General features: G+C 39.5%; 2 protein-coding genes across 2 annotated transcripts in view; one reads left to right on the top strand and one right to left on the bottom strand.

Annotated features, from left to right (window-relative positions):
* Window positions 1-15,609, top strand: part of NLRC4 (NLR family CARD domain containing 4) — a 35,441-nt gene that overhangs the window by 12,718 nt on the left and 7,114 nt on the right. Inside the window, exons 4-7 of the mRNA XM_055539277.1 lie at window positions 1,131-1,223; window positions 1,372-1,542; window positions 4,247-4,339; window positions 4,994-5,161. Of these exons, the coding sequence (XP_055395252.1) occupies window positions 1,131-1,223; window positions 1,372-1,542; window positions 4,247-4,339; window positions 4,994-5,161 (525 nt within the window). The remainder of the gene's footprint in view (window positions 1-1,130; window positions 1,224-1,371; window positions 1,543-4,246; window positions 4,340-4,993; window positions 5,162-15,609) is intronic.
* SLC30A6 (solute carrier family 30 member 6) overlaps window positions 5,955-15,609 on the bottom strand; it is a 68,348-nt gene continuing 58,693 nt past the window's right edge. Inside the window, exon 15 of the transcript XR_008700174.1 lies at window positions 5,955-6,186. The gene's annotated coding sequence lies outside the window, so the exon portion shown is untranslated. The remainder of the gene's footprint in view (window positions 6,187-15,609) is intronic.

Genomic DNA, 15,609 nt, shown 5'->3' with positions numbered 1-15,609 from the left:
GAAGCTTTCTTTTTTGAGAAAATTTTAAACTACAAATTCAATGTCCTTAGTTACATAGGACTATTCAGGTTATTTATGTAATGTTGGATGAATTTAATAGCTTGGGGCTTTCAAGAAATTGTGTAGTTTTCAGTGCAAGGTTGATGTATGAAGCAGGGTACTCAAAGTTGGTGCTCTGGGGTGAGGTGGGGAGGGAGGTAGGAGGCAGGTTCAGGACAGGGAGACACATGTGCACCCATGGGTGATTCATATTGATGTATGGCAAAAATTACCTCAATATTGTAAAGAAATTATCCTCCAATTAAAATAAATTAATTAATTAAAAAAAAAGAAATTGTGTAGTTTTATCTATAAAAGTCCTATGGACAGAAGAGCCTGATGGGCTACAGTCCATGAGGTCACAAGAGTCAGACACGACTGAGCGACTAAAACACACACATCTGTGTTGTCAAATTTATGCATATTTTTCTTTGTTCTTTTAACATCTGTGATTTCTGTATTGTTATCTTCCTTTCCATTTCTGATCTTCGTAATTTGTTTTTCTTCATTTTTTATTTATCAGTCTTGCTAGAAATTTATCAAATTTATTGATATTTTCATGGATACAGCTTTTAATTTACATTGATTTTCCCCTATTGTTTATGTTTGCAATTTTTTATTGATTTCTGCTCTTTATTATTGCATTGCTTCTTCTTCCATTGGGTTTATGTTGCTCTTCTCTGTCTAGTTTCTTAAGTAAGCTTAGGTTACTGATTTGAAAATTTTCCTTATTTCTAATATAAGTATTCAATGCTCTAAATCTCCCTGTAAGCAACTGTTAATCTGTGATTTTGATATATTTTAGTTTTTTAAAATTTTTTTTCAAAATATTATCCAATTTTCCTTGAGACTTATTTGATGCTTGTATAGAAGTGTGTTGTTTAATTTCCACCTGTTCGGAGATTTCCCAATTACCTTTCCAGTGTAATTCCATTATATTGGGAAGACATGCTTCTATCTCTGACCAAAAATTATATATTTGTGTTTCAATTTCATGAACATTTCTTGTCCATGGTAGAACTAAATTCTTTTGATTGGTCACAGAAATCTAGTAAATGACAGCTGAATACCAATCCCTTTTCTTTTGGCAGGTGGTCTGACTGACAATTTAGGTAATTTGAAGAATCTTATGAAGCTCATACTGGATAATATTAAGATGAATGAGGAAGATGCTTTAAAACTAGGTCAGATTTTTGTTTTATCTAATATTTTTATTAATATAAGTTTAACAATAAGAACGGTTAAGACTCTGACACTGACTGTGTTTATACAATGCAAGAAGGCCTTTATGTACTTGGTGTCCTAATGCATTTCCTTTCCATTGGTTTGCAGCTGAAGGTCTGACAAATCTGAAAAAGATGTGCTTACTTCGTTTGACCCACTTGTCTGATATAGGGGAAGGAATGGATTACATAGTCAAGTCTCTATCAGCTGAACCCTGTGACCTTAAAGAAATTCAATTAGTCTCCTGCTGCCTGTCAGGAAATGCTGTGAAAACCCTAGGTAACTGCTGCCTATAACTGAATGAAAACAGTGTAAGAAAATATGTGATATGTTTATACTAAGGCATGCTAAATCTCTCAAATGGAAATTTAGTCTTTAGAGAAATTAGAAAAGATAATAAAGACTTCTAGGTAATATCTAACCTATTTTTATGATCTCTGTGATTGGAATGAAAATTTATTATGGATGAATAATAGGAGAGAATTTTGGGAAAATTGAAGATGTCATTTTAAGAGAGGGTAAGTGAAAGTGAAAGTCACTCAGTTGTGTCCTACTCTTTGAGACCCCATGAACTATATAGTCCGTGGAATTCTCCAGGCCAGAATACTGGAGTGGGTAGCTGTTCCCTAGAGGATCTCCCCAACCCAGGAATTGAACCCAGGTCTCCCGTACTGCTGGTGGATTCTTTATCAGCTGAGCCACCAGGGAAGCCCAAGAGAGGGTAAAGAGGAAGAAAATAAGAAATGAGTGATTGAAACTTGGCACATTCTGTTATATAATAACTGCTTAATAAAATTTTGATTGAATGGATAAATAAGTGATTGAGAAGCAGAGAGAGAAGGATTTTCTTAAATGTTCTCTGTCCTAATTCTTACCTATTGCCTGGTTAAGATGGAGGTAACATGCATCAATGTAAGAGCTGAGTCTTGAGTTCCTAAAGGGTGTATATACCAAGTATGGAGAAACTTTTGCATATTTCTGGATAAACTAGATATGGTCAATTTAGATGTTTTTTTTAAATTTAGGATTTTGGGGGAAAGATGGTCTAGCCCTTTAAAAAACAGAATAAACAACTGCTAAGAATCTGCAAACTTTCCTAAGAAAATTATGTATACACCAATGTAAACCAAAAGTTAGAGATACCTAGGGATTAGAAAAGGCCAGACAAACAATGAAAAGCATAAGAATGATGAGCACACTCCTTTACTTCTTCACTTGCCCTGGGGAGAGACAGGTTTAGAACTGAAAATACTAGCTGTACCCTTTTTAAGAGGAGCTCTGCAGGTTTTAAAAAATTATTTATTTATTTAGGCTCTGTTGGGTCTTTGTTGCTGCTTGGGCTTTTCTCTATTTGCCATGAGTAGGGGCTACTTTCTAGTTGCTTTCTTACTGAAGTGGCTTCTCTTGTTGAGGAGCACAGGCTCTGGGGAACACAGGCTTCAGTAGTTGTGGCTCCAAGGCCCTAGAGCACAGGCTCAGTAGCTGTCGTGCACGGGCTTAGTAGTTCTGTGGCATGTGGAATCAACCTGGACCAGGGATGGAATCCATGTGTCTTGCATGGGCAGGCAGATTCTTTACCACTGAGCCACCAGGGAAGTCCCAGGCTTTGTATTTGAAAGCAAATCACAGAAGATACTTTACTCTAAGAAAAGGGTTCATATGATTGATTAAAAATAATAACAGCTAATATTATAACAAGAGTATGTATTCATTAAAAAACTGACTAATTTCTAACGGGGATATTTCCAATCAGTCTTGATAGGAAAAACTTCAACTAAATTAAACAACCATGATAAATATCTGAAAATGAAGAAAGGAATTAAGCAGTTCCTCACTAGAATGATAGTGTCAGGAGAGTGTAATTTCGTCAGTTGTGTCTTGCCGCAACAAAGATTTGAAATAGTGGACCAGTGTTACAGCTCAGAGTTGTATTCAGCAAACAAAGGATAGTACACCCTCGAGGCGTGAAGGCGGGCTGACCCCAGTGGAGAGGCCCCACCTGTTTTGACTCCCTCTTTTTTACATTTTTGTCTCCTACCTTCTGAGCCTGCCATATGCAAATTAGGGCTAGCCAGGAAGCGGGTGTGTTTGTTTCACCTGAGGTTCTCACTCCAGTCCTCAAAATTTTCCTTTGTTCCTTTTTCATGGGCTTTCCCCTTTCTTTGTCTTTTAGCCACTGCCATTTTGGACTCCTTTTTCCTATTCTAACCGCCTAACAATGGCATTTATGATTAATGTTTACATGTAATATAGTTTCCCAAAATTTTAACCTCAATATATTTGTATTTTTGTTATTAAAATACATCTCCTATAGATAGCATGGAGTTGGGTCTTGCTTTAAAAAAGAAAATCTAGTTGTATTCATCTTTGTCTTTAATTGGAATGTTTAATCCCGTTAATATAATTATTTATATGAAGAGATTTCCAGCTGCCATTTTGCTATTTATTTTCTGTTTTTCTCATCTGTCTTTTTTAATTTCTAAGTTTTTATTATTAGCATCACACCTATGATATTAACAAAATTATCTAAACTGAGTACACAAAGAACAGCTCATCTTATCTGGTTTTTGTTCCTTTGTTTCTCCTGCATGATAGGGTATTTAGAATTGTAAGCAACCTCAATAGTTTATCCATTTCAACTTCCTCATTCTAAAGATGAAGCTGCTGAAGCCTAGAAAAGCAGAGTGACTTTACTAAAATGACATAAAAACTGTCTTCCAGGCTGCATTAGGCTTATGGTGAATTGAAGTTTTTTAGTCAGAACTTAGGACCAGGAAATATATGTGCATCAATCATAGTTGTGGCAACTGGGGGTTAAATCTTTCCAGAGACTTTTTTGGAATAATTATATTAATCCAGTGAAATAATGTTTTGTATGCTGCCAACAAAGAAAACAAGGACTCAGAATTCTTCTAAGGATATTTTAAAATGCACTTATAGTTCCCTGAACGTCTTGTTTTGGATTGAAATTTCTTTTTTCCAGCTCAGAATCTTCATAACCTGGCCAGACTGAGCATTCTTGATTTATCTGAAAATCATCTGGAAAAGGATGGAAAAGAAGCTCTTCAGCAACTAAGTAAGAATGACAATTTAGCCAAAACCAAATACTCAAAAGGTCAGAAAAGCAGAGCCTGACTCCTGCAGTTTCGTTTATCCACATATGCCTTACCAGGTGGACCTCAGTGAAAGTGAAAGTCATTACATAAGTCAATGTAGCCCTTTTTTAAACTACTCTTGAAGAATACAGGCCAATGGTTTTTGAGTTATTAGTTCTTCCATATCATTGCACCTGAGATTCCCACTTGCTTGCCTCCTTCCAGGGAGCTAGTATCTGAGAGTGACATTCAAGGCAATTTTGCTTAAGAAGTTAGTGATAAGATTTTTAAGCTGTGATAACAATTCTGTGATTATGTTAAAATAAAACAACCTGGTACTTACTGTCTGAGATTTGTTTCAAAATAATATAGAAGGGAAGGAGTTTGATGACAATGAAGCAAGATTATCCATGATTTGGTTTTTGTTGAAAGTTGGCATATTAGTACATATAGTTTTATATATTTTTGTATATTTTTGAACACTTCCCATAAAAATATTAACAAAAAACAAGTACATTCTTGTTGCGCACTGAGCAGGCTTCAGAGATAATCGTCATTCCTTCTCTCACATCCCTTCATCCTTTATCAATTTTGAGATGGATCCAATTTCTGAAACTGCTCCCTGGTTCTTCAAGTTGACAGGCTGCACATCTTAGAACAGCTAACCGTTCTGATGCTGCCCTGGTGTGGTGATGTACGAGTCAGTCTGGCCAGACTGTTGGAGCAACTGGAGAGGGTCCCACAGCTCGTCAAGCTTGGGCTGAAAAACTGGAGACTCACAGATGCAGAGATTAGAATTCTAGGTAGGTATACATACAGAGCTGAGAGAAAGCAAGTTAACCCTCACAAAGTTCTTCAATTGGCTTGTTCTATTTAGTTAGCTAGCATCTGATTTGTTTATTTGACTCCTCTTTTTTATACAAACATATTGAAAGAGTGTTCACATATGTTAAAGAGTAAAATGATTGAAGACACTGGCCTGTCTTCAAGCATTTCACCTAAAGTGTTTAAAGGAAAAACATTCACATTATCTGATAAGATGTATTATGTTAGGAATTGCTCTTCCTGGCCTTAACTATCTGAAATTCAGCAAGGCCCCTCCAATCTTGGGAAATATTTTAAGTCACTTGTTGGGTATTCAAAACAAGTAAGGAAAAGAAAGAAAGAATGTGTTAGTCATTCAGTCGTGTCCAATTCTTTGTGACCCCGTGGACTGGAACCCCAGCCTCCTCTGTCCATGGAATTCTCCAGGTGAGAATACTGGAGTGAATAGCCATTCCCTTCTCCAGGGGATCTTTCCAACCCAAGGATTGAACCTGCATCTCTTATGTCTCCTGAATTGCAGGCAGATTCTTTACCATCTGAGCCATCAGGGAAGACCAAGTGCAATTTTAATGTAAATGGGATCATGAAATACATTTAAGAAGCTGCAAAATAACCCAGGAACAAAAAAAGATACATAGATGACTGAAGACACAACAGCCTCAGGCAGTTGAAGTGTCCCCACGCTCTCTGTATTAGTTATCATGTCTGTGTAAGATGACTCCAAAATTTGTGGCTTAAACCAACTATAAAATAAACAACTATAAACATTACCTCACATTGCTGTGGGTCAGGAATTTGGAAGCAGCTTAGCTGGGTGGTTCTGGCTTTGTGTCATGAGGTTGCAGTACAGATGTTGACCGGGGCTGCTGGAAATCTGCTTCCACGGTGGCTCCTCACTTGGTTGGCAGGTTCGTGCTGGCTGTTGGATGGGGCATTAGTTTCTCATCCCTGGACCTCTCCATACACTGCTTGCATGTCCTCAGAACACGGCAGCTCACTCTCTCTAGAGCAAGAGATCCAGAAGAGAAATCAGTTAGACGTTGCAATACCATTTATGACCTAGCCTGGGAAGATCATTCTGGGGTCATCTCTGCTGTGTCCTATGGTTACTCATGTCAGCCCAACCCAGTGTGGAAGGGGACAACACAAAAGAGTGGATACTAGGAGGTGAGGATCACTGGAGCCAACTTGAAGGCTGACTACTATATTACCTAAGGCAAAGGATTGGTGAAAACAGCCTTGACTGCCTTCATCTCCTTCACAGATTGTCTAGAAAGTACTTATAGGATACATATCATAAAACTTACCATTTTAACCATTTTAAAATCTACAGTTTTGTGGAATTCACGTTCTTAAGCAACCACCATCACCATCCATCTCTAGAACTTTTTCATTTTCCCTGGCTGAAACTCTCTACTCATTAAAGACTAACTCTCTCTTTTAAAAATTTCTCTTAGAGATGTGTATGTCTTTAATTCCTTAGGCTGCCCAAAGGTTCTGCAGTTCTTAGTGGTGCTGAGACTCTGGGTCTTTCCTTCCCTTAATTCTTTTATTTTTGGCTGCACTGGCTCTCTGCTGCTGTGCTTGGACTTTGGGGCTACTCTTGGTTGCAGTGCATGGATTTCTGATCATGGTGGCTTCCCTTGTTGTGGGACACAGGGTCTAGGGCACAGAGGCTTCAGTAGTTGCGGCTTGCAGGCTTAGTTGCTCTGCAGCATGTGGGATCTTCCTGGATCAGGGATTGAACTGTGTGCTCTGCATTGGTAGGCAGATTCTTAACCCCTGGGCCACCAGGGAAGTCCTCTCCTTCCTTTAATTTCTAACTCCACTTCCATCTCCTCTACCTGCCCCCTTAACCATCAAATCATATCATCCTGGGTGTCATTCTTTCAGGACCTTCTGCTATTCTGGGTGATATTGGAAGCAGGTGGGGTTTCTGTGACAGGCTAATTAGCTAATAAATAATCCATCTCAGGTAACCTCATACCTAAAGCAAGTAGGAAAGGTTATGTCTTTTCAAGGAGGCTGTTGGGAAGTGTGTAGAATTAGAATTACAGGTGAGGGAAGGCATTTTTACATAGAGACCCTTTATCATCTTTCAAATCTGTAAGTGGGTAGTTGCTTAACTTGCCCACTTCTGAGGCTGACTACTGAGACCAGAGAAGGAGATGCTGTGGTGGGTTTATTAAGAACTAAGCTAAGGGAGTAATTTGCCATTTCACTTTAATAGCCTAGTGCCTAACAGCGTCCATATGTAAATGAGAAATATAAATATAACAGAAGACAGCTGACTCTTGGGAATTTACCTGTAATGATGTACCCCAAGATGCAAGTGAAAAAATGACAAAATGAAGGACTAATTTATTCTCAAAGTGTTTTTAAAAAGAATCTGTGGAATTACCATTATATACCTAGTAAAACATAACTACTATCCCTGTTTTATAAACAGAGACATGGAATCTCCTTGGCAGTCCAGTGGTTAGGACTCTGCGCTTCCTCTGCAGGGGCCACCAGTTCCATCCCTGGTTGGCGAACTAAGATACCTCATGCCATGCAGCAAGGCCAAAATTTTTTTTTTAAAAAAGAAGCAGAGACATAAGAAAGTTGTCAGACCAAAGCAGGGAGAGGGCTAGAAACAGAAGAGTTGATGAAAGGAGCGAGAGAGTGCAGGTGCTGGCATGGCTCCTCTCCAGCCATTTCCTCCACCCCGCAAAGGTATAAGGGCTTCCCAGGTGGCTCAGTGGTAAAGAATCCACCTGCCAATGAAGGACACCCAAGTTTGACCCCTGGATCAGGAAGATCCCCTGGAGTAGGAAATGGCAACCCACTGCAGCTTCTTACCTGGAAAATCCCATGGACAGAGGAGCCTGGCAGGCTAGAGTCCTTGAGATTGCGAAGAGTCAGACACAACTGAGTGTGCACACACATGCAGCCAGAGGTATAAAAAGCAGTCTGCTTGGATGTGAGGCACTAGCTGACGAGTGAGAGCCAAGCATTCTCTGCCTTTGGTCTCTAGCCAGGTGAAGAGACTGCTGTCTGTCAGTCCCCTCTAGAGGCTCCATCATTATGAAGTGGCTAAGTGAATTAGTTTTAGAGTCAGACAGACCTACCCATCCCTTCCACTTGATAGATGTATGGCCTGCAGCAACTTCAAACTGCTGAACCTCAGTTTGCTCATCTGTCAAATGGGGATAATTACAATGCCTACCATATGAGAGGTTATCATACTAATCCATAATTGAGCTAATGAATAGTAAGAAGTTCAATATTGATTCGTTGTATATACTCAATAAATGGTACTGTGATCATTATTCTCTGGCAGCTTCAAGGGGAACCAGATGCTAGGGTCATCTTCCTTTAAAAAAGAACTTCTTCAGGCTGCTCACTTTTGATGTATGAAATCCTTCACAATAGAGCCCCAGTCCACTTTCCTCTCCACCTTCATCTTCTGCATGCCTCCCCACCTACGTGAGGCTTCATCCTCATGAACCTCTTGCTAGTCCTCCAAAATGCCTTTGTACACGCACTCCCTCTAGGAAGTCCTTCACCTCCTCTACAGTCCTTTAAGACCTAGCTGATGTATCTCTTTCTTGGTGAAATAGTCTCCTTTTAAAAAAAATTTTATTTATTTTTAATTGGATGATAATTGCTTTATAATGTTGTGTTGGTTTCTGCCGTACATCAACATAAATCAGCCATAGGTATACATATGTCCCCTCCTTCTTGAGCCTCCCTCCCACTCCATCTCACCCCTCTAGGCTGTCAGAGAGCACTAGGATGAGTTTCCTGTGCTACACAGAAGCTTCCCACTAGCTACTCCTGGTAAAAAGTCTCCTTATGCTCTCTCTTCTGCACCCCTAAGAGTAACCTAGACGTTGTTTTAAGCCTCTTGTCCAGAGTCTTTCAAATTTTTTTGACTATGACCTGTATTTTAAAAGTATATTTTATCTTGCTATCCAATGCACACATACACATACATTTTTATACTATTTACATATACTTTAAAGTCTTCTTAAAACCACTAAAAAAAGAGAAAAAGATGTGGTACATATATACAATGGAATATTAGCCATAAAAAAGCATGAAATGCCAGTGAAGTAAGTCAGATAAAGAAAGACAAATATTATATGACATCACTTGTAAGTGGAATATAAAAATGATGCAAATACTTACTTACAGACTCTCAGACATAAAAAAACATCCTAAAGAAAACAGCAGGATTGGGGGCAGGTGGAGAATTAAATTGGAAGTTTGGGATTAACATATACGCACTGCTGCTGCTGCTGCTGTTAAGTCACTTCAGTCGTGTCTGACTCTGTGCGACCCCAGAAACAGCAGCCCACCAGGCTCCCCTGTCCCTGGGATTCTCCAGGCAAGAACACTGGAGTGGGTTGCCATTTCCTTCTCCAATGCATGAAAGTGAAAAGTGAAAGGGAAGTCACTCAGTTGGGTCCGACTCCTAGCAACCCCATGGACTGCAGCCCACCAGGCTCCTCCGTCCATGGGATTTTCCAGGCAAGAGTGGGGTGGGGTGCCATTGCCTTCTCCGAGCATATACACACTACTATATATAAAATAGATGGGCAACAGGACCTACTGTACAACACAGGGAACTTTCAATATCTTACAGTAACCTATAATGGAAAAGAATCTGAACAGGAAAAATATATATACAGAATTAAGTCACTTTGGTGTACACCTGAAACTAATATATTATAAATGAACTATACTTCAATTTAAAAAACTATTAAAAAAACTGCTCTAATCCATATGCTAGATCCAGGGCTCGGTTTCCATGGTCCCTTCTGGCTCTGCATTTCTGTTTTTGTGTGACTCTGGATCTGTGTCAACTTACCCCTTGTGGTGTCCCTTTCCCTATTCTCCAAGTTACTCAAATGGGGAGAATTCACTTATCTTTAACATCTACAAGGAGGTCCCAGTATAATTACAGATGTAGCAGATTTACTGAATGCTTATAAGTATTTGTAAAGGGTGGGCTTACATGATAGCTCTGAATAGCATTTAAGTTTAATATTGGCACTTCCCCTTTCTCAAATAGATGCAAGACCATTTCTGCCAATTCAGGCTCCAGTTGCCTGTCAATTGCCCTGTCCTATTTCATCACCATCTCTTACAATCCACGCCCCCCTGCCCCCCAAAAAATCCTTCTATGTGATTATGAAGAGTAACTCAATTACATCTAGCCCCCTAATACCAAACTCAGTTCAGGACCTTTTTTCACATTGTTGTTCAGTCGCTAAGTCGTGTCCAATCTTTTACCACACCATGGACTGTAGCCCGCCAGGCTCCTCGGTCCATGGGATTTCCCAGGCAAGAATACTGGAGAGGGTTGCTAGTTTCTTCTCCAGGGGATCTTCCTGACCCAGGGATTGAACCCGGGTCTCCTGCATTGACAGGAGGATTCCTTACCACTGAGCCACCAGGGAAGCCCTTCCTTCACATAGCCAGACTAATGTGCTCTATGAATAACAGGCTTCACATTCAGGTTTCTCCTCTTCCCCTCTACTGCTGGGCTCTATTAACAGCAGAGAGAAGAACAGATTTATTTCTTCCATAATACGAATCATGTTAAAAGGCAGAAGAAGCCAAAATCAGGGTTCCTTTTGGTTTTGTGTTTTTTAATTGATGTGTAACACACCCACAGAAAAGTGTACAAATCCTAAGTAGATAGTACAATGAATTTTCATAAGGTTCATATACCCATGTAACCAGTACCCAGATCAAGATGTGGAAGAATAAAAAAAAAAGAAAGAAAGAAACAGAAGATTCTCAGCTTTGTAGCTCGCTTCTCCCAGCTTCCTAACTTCTAACATCATAGATTAGTCTTGGCTGCTTTTTAATTTTACATAAATGGAATCATATACTGTATATTCTTTTGAGTTTTCTTTGGTTCAATATCATGTGTATGAAATTCATCCATATTATGTGTATGCAAGATTCATTCATTCTCATTGCTGTAAAATCTATTGTGTGAACATACTTCAACTGGTTTTTCCCATTCTACTGTGGATATTTGAGTAATTTTATCTTTCGAATACTATAAATAGTGCTGCTATGAACTATGCTATCCTTGTGTACATCTTTTGGTGAACATATGGGCACAGTTCTGCTGGGTGTCTACACAGGAGTGGGTTTGGGTTACAGGTAAAGCATATGTTAAGCTTTGGGCTTCACTGGTGGCTCAAATGGTAGAGTCTGCCTGCAATGTAGGAGACCTGGGTTTGATCCTGGGTTGGGAAGATCCCCTGGAGGAAATGGCTACCTACTCCAGTATTCTTGCCTGGAGAGTACCATGGACAGAGGAACCTGGTGGGCTACGGTTCATGGGGTCACAAAGTGTTGGATGCAACTGACTTTCACTTTTCATATGTTCAGCTTTAATATACATGTCAGTCTTCCGATGCACTTATATTCAATTCTGGTTTAAAAAAACTGTGGTTTTTATTATTACACACAGATAGCCATTTATTTTTGTTAGCACACTTACCATTTGAACTTAGAGAAGGTATTCATATATCTATCTGCCCCACTTAACTGTGAGATCTTAGAGAACAGGGCTCAGGCCATTAGACTTGGTATTGAGTGTATATCCCACACTCAATAAATATGTTGTATAAAAGAACGAAAGAACTTATAGCACCTCCACTATTTGCCATGAGATATAGGCTAGCTTGGGTTCTTAGAAAACCCATTATAGTAAATGCTATTTTCTTATATATAAAATATCCCCAAATTCTAAAATACATTTGTATGATTTCACAAACTCTTTATGATATCTGAACCAACCAATTCTTCAAACCTCTAGCATAAGTTTCTTGACTTTGGTCCATCATACTTCTCCTGGCTTAGATCTGGCTTTGGGATTCACATCCCTATTTAGTGATGGTATATGTGATGAATGAGATGCAATTATGCCTTGAGATGGGATAATAAAATTCAGGCTAGTAATAAGAGATGGGGAGTCTAATGAAATATAGGCTACAAAGGAAGAAGCAGGGAGGAAATGTCATAGGAAGTGTTTAATGAAATATGTGGTAGATAAGATGCGCTGGAGACATAAGGTGTACTTTCAGAAAAGTACCTTTTTACCAAGGGTTTTAGACACCTCCTGGTCCTAACTGAAACCTGGCTCTCCCCTACAGCTCTCTTAAACAGTCACTTTTATTCTCTTGATCTTTATGCCTCTCAGAGTCCAAAAGGCAAGGTCAGTTTCTCCTTGATTTTCACTGTCCTTCCAGTCCACACCTCCAAACTCATGAAGGATTCCTACTTCCATGTGGCTTAGGCCATTTAACTGAACTATGGCTTGTCCTTATTGCTATGAAGTCTGAATTTACTGTCATGTTTTCTTATGCACTGAAGCCTTTGACAACTGTCTTACAGAATTCCTTACCCTCTAATTTTGCTCATCAACTGAGAAGACTTCATTTCTTATGTGAAACTACTCAGCCAACATTCAGGAACCTCCTTTTTTGTCCTTCTCTTCTATTATCCTTTACCCATCTGTGAGGATGGAATTATCAGATTATGATAACTCCACTTAAAACTGTTCTACCTCTAAGATATTAAATCCAGATAATTCATTCTCAAACAGCCTTCTAAATTTCCATCTTAGTTACTTGGTGACTCATCACCAGTTCATTTTATTTCACTGGGACATCCAGTCCATTGAGCCCACTACCACTTACCTACTAAATAGCTCCTGTTTGACTCTTCTTCCCACCTAGTTTAAACTCCTTCGTTCATCCTGAAAACATTCTTGTCAAAATAGCTGAACCTCTTATGGCCCACAGTATGACAAGTCAATTTAGGCAATGACATTTAGTGATGGCCTGTGTGTGTGATAGATGCAAAAGCGAAATGAAGAAAGTGTAATGAGAGATGGAGCTTCTAAATAAAGACTACTTAATGAGATGCAGGAAGAAAATGAGAGTGGAGGTGAGGCGTGAAATTAGATACAGTGGTTAGGGTGTATTTGCTGGCAAAACTGAAAGCCTGGATTGTCCTCAATTTTCCACTTGTTCTGTACCTATACTCAGACCACTGGGAAAAATCACACAATTTGGCAGATAGGTACATTTAAGGTTTATAGTAACAAATTTCAATGAAAATACTTAGAGAAAATGGTAAGAAAGCATTATATATAGAAACATAGCATGCAGCAAGAGCAGGGCTTGAATAAAATGCTTGTAGTCTTAAATACTTACATTAGAAGAGAAGAAAGGCTGAAAATTATTGTTTCTAATTTAAGAAGCCAGAAAAAAAGTAAACTCAAGATAATAACATAAGAATATAAATCAATGAAATAAAAGACAAAAATACATTTAAAGAAAGATTCAGTTCAGTTCAGTTCAGTTGCTTAGTCGTGTCCAACTCTTTGCAACCCCATGAATCTCAGCATGCCAGGCCTCCATGTCCATCACCAACTCCTGGAGTTCACTCAAACTCATGTCCATCGAGTCAGTGATGCCATTCAGCCATCTCATCCTCTGTCATCCCCTTCTCCTCCTGCCCCCAATCCCTCCCAGCATCAGGGTCTTTTCCCATGAGTCAACTCTTTGCATGAGGTGGCCAAAGTACTGGAGTTTCAGCTTTAGCATCAGTCCTTCCAATGAACACCCAGGACCAATCTCCTTTAGAATGGACTGGCTGGATCTCCTTGAAGTCCAAGGGACTCTCAAGAGTCTTCTCCAACACCACAGTTCAAAAGCATCAATTCTTCGGCACTCAGCTTTCTACACAGTCCAACTCTCACATCCATACATGACCACTGGAAAAACCATAGCCTTGACTAGATGGACCTTTGTTGGCAAAGTAATATCTTTGCTTTTTAATATGCTATCTAGGTTGGTCAAAACTTTCCTTCCAAGGAGTAAGCGTCTTTTAATTTCATGGCTGCAGTCACCATCTGCAGTGATTTTGGAGCCCCCCAAAAATAAAGTCTGACACAGTTTCCACTGTTTCCCCATCTATTTCCCATGAAGTGATGGGACCAGATGCCATATCTTCGTTTTCTGAATGTTGAGCTTTAAGCCAACTTTTTCAGTCTCCTCTTTCACTTTTATCAAGAGGCTTTTTAGTTCCTCTTCACTTTCTGCCATAAGGGTGGTGTCATCTGCATATCTGAGGTTATTGATATTTCTCCTGGCAATCTTGATTCCAGCTTGTGCTTCTTCCAGACCAGCATTACTCCTGATGCACTTTGCATAGAAGTTAAATAAGCAGGGTGACAATATACAGCCTCGATGTACTCCTTTTCCTATTTGGAACCAGTCTGTTGTTCCATGTCCAGTTCTAACTGTGGCTTCCTGACCTGCATATAGGTTTCTCAAGAGGCAGGTCAGGTGGTCTGGTATTCCCATCTCTTTCAGAATTTTCCACAGTTTATTGTGATCCACACAGTCAAAGGCTTTGGCAGAGTCAATATGGCAGAAATAGATGTTTTTCAGGAACTCTCTTGCTTTCTCCATGATCCAGTGGATGTTGGCAATTTGATTTCTGGTTCCTCTGCCTTTTCTAAAACCAGCTTGAACATCTGGAAGTTCATGGTTCACATACTGCTGAAGCCGGGCTTGGAGAATTTTGAGCATTACTTTACTAGCGTGTGAGATGAGTGCAGCTGTGTGGTAGTTTGAGCATTCTTTGGCATTGCCTTTCTTTGGGATTGAAATGAAAACTGACCTTTTCCAGTCCTGTGGCAACTGCTGAGTTTTCCAAACTGGCTGGCATATTGAATGCAGCACTTTCACAGCATCATCTTTTAGGGTTTGAAATAGCTCAACTGGAATTCTATCACCTCCACTAGCTTTGCTCCTAGTGATGCTTCCTAAGGCCCACATGACCTCACATTCCAGGATGTCTGGCTCTAGGTGAGTGATCACACCATCATGATTATCTGGGTTGTGAAGATCTGTTTTGTATAGTTCTCCTGTATATTCTTGCCACCTCTTCTTAATATCTTCAGCTTCTGTTAGGTCCATACCATTTCTGTCCTTTATCAAGCCCATTTTTGCATGAAATGTTCCCATACTTGGTATCTCTAATTTTCTTGAAGAGATCTCTAGTCTTTCCCATTCTGTTGTTTTCCTCTATTTCTTTGCATTGATCGCTGAGGAAGGCTTTCTTATCTCTCCTTGCTATTCTTTGGAACTCTGCATTCAGATGCTTATATCTTTCATTTTCACTTCTCTTCTTTTCACAACTATTTGTAAGGCCTCCTCAGATAACCATTTTGCTTTTTTGCATTTCTTTTCCATGGGGATGGTCTTGATCCCTGTCTCCTGTACAATGTCACGAACCTCAGTCCATAGTTCATCAGGCACTCTATCATCTCTAGTCCCTTAAATCTATTTCTCTCTTCCACTGTATAATCATAAGGTATTTGATTTAGGTCATACCTGAATGG

This window comes from Bubalus kerabau, chromosome 11, assembly GCF_029407905.1.
Source record: "Bubalus kerabau isolate K-KA32 ecotype Philippines breed swamp buffalo chromosome 11, PCC_UOA_SB_1v2, whole genome shotgun sequence".
Classification (NCBI taxonomy): Eukaryota; Metazoa; Chordata; class Mammalia; order Artiodactyla; family Bovidae; genus Bubalus; species Bubalus kerabau.
This window is presented reverse-complemented; position numbering and strand designations above follow the sequence as displayed.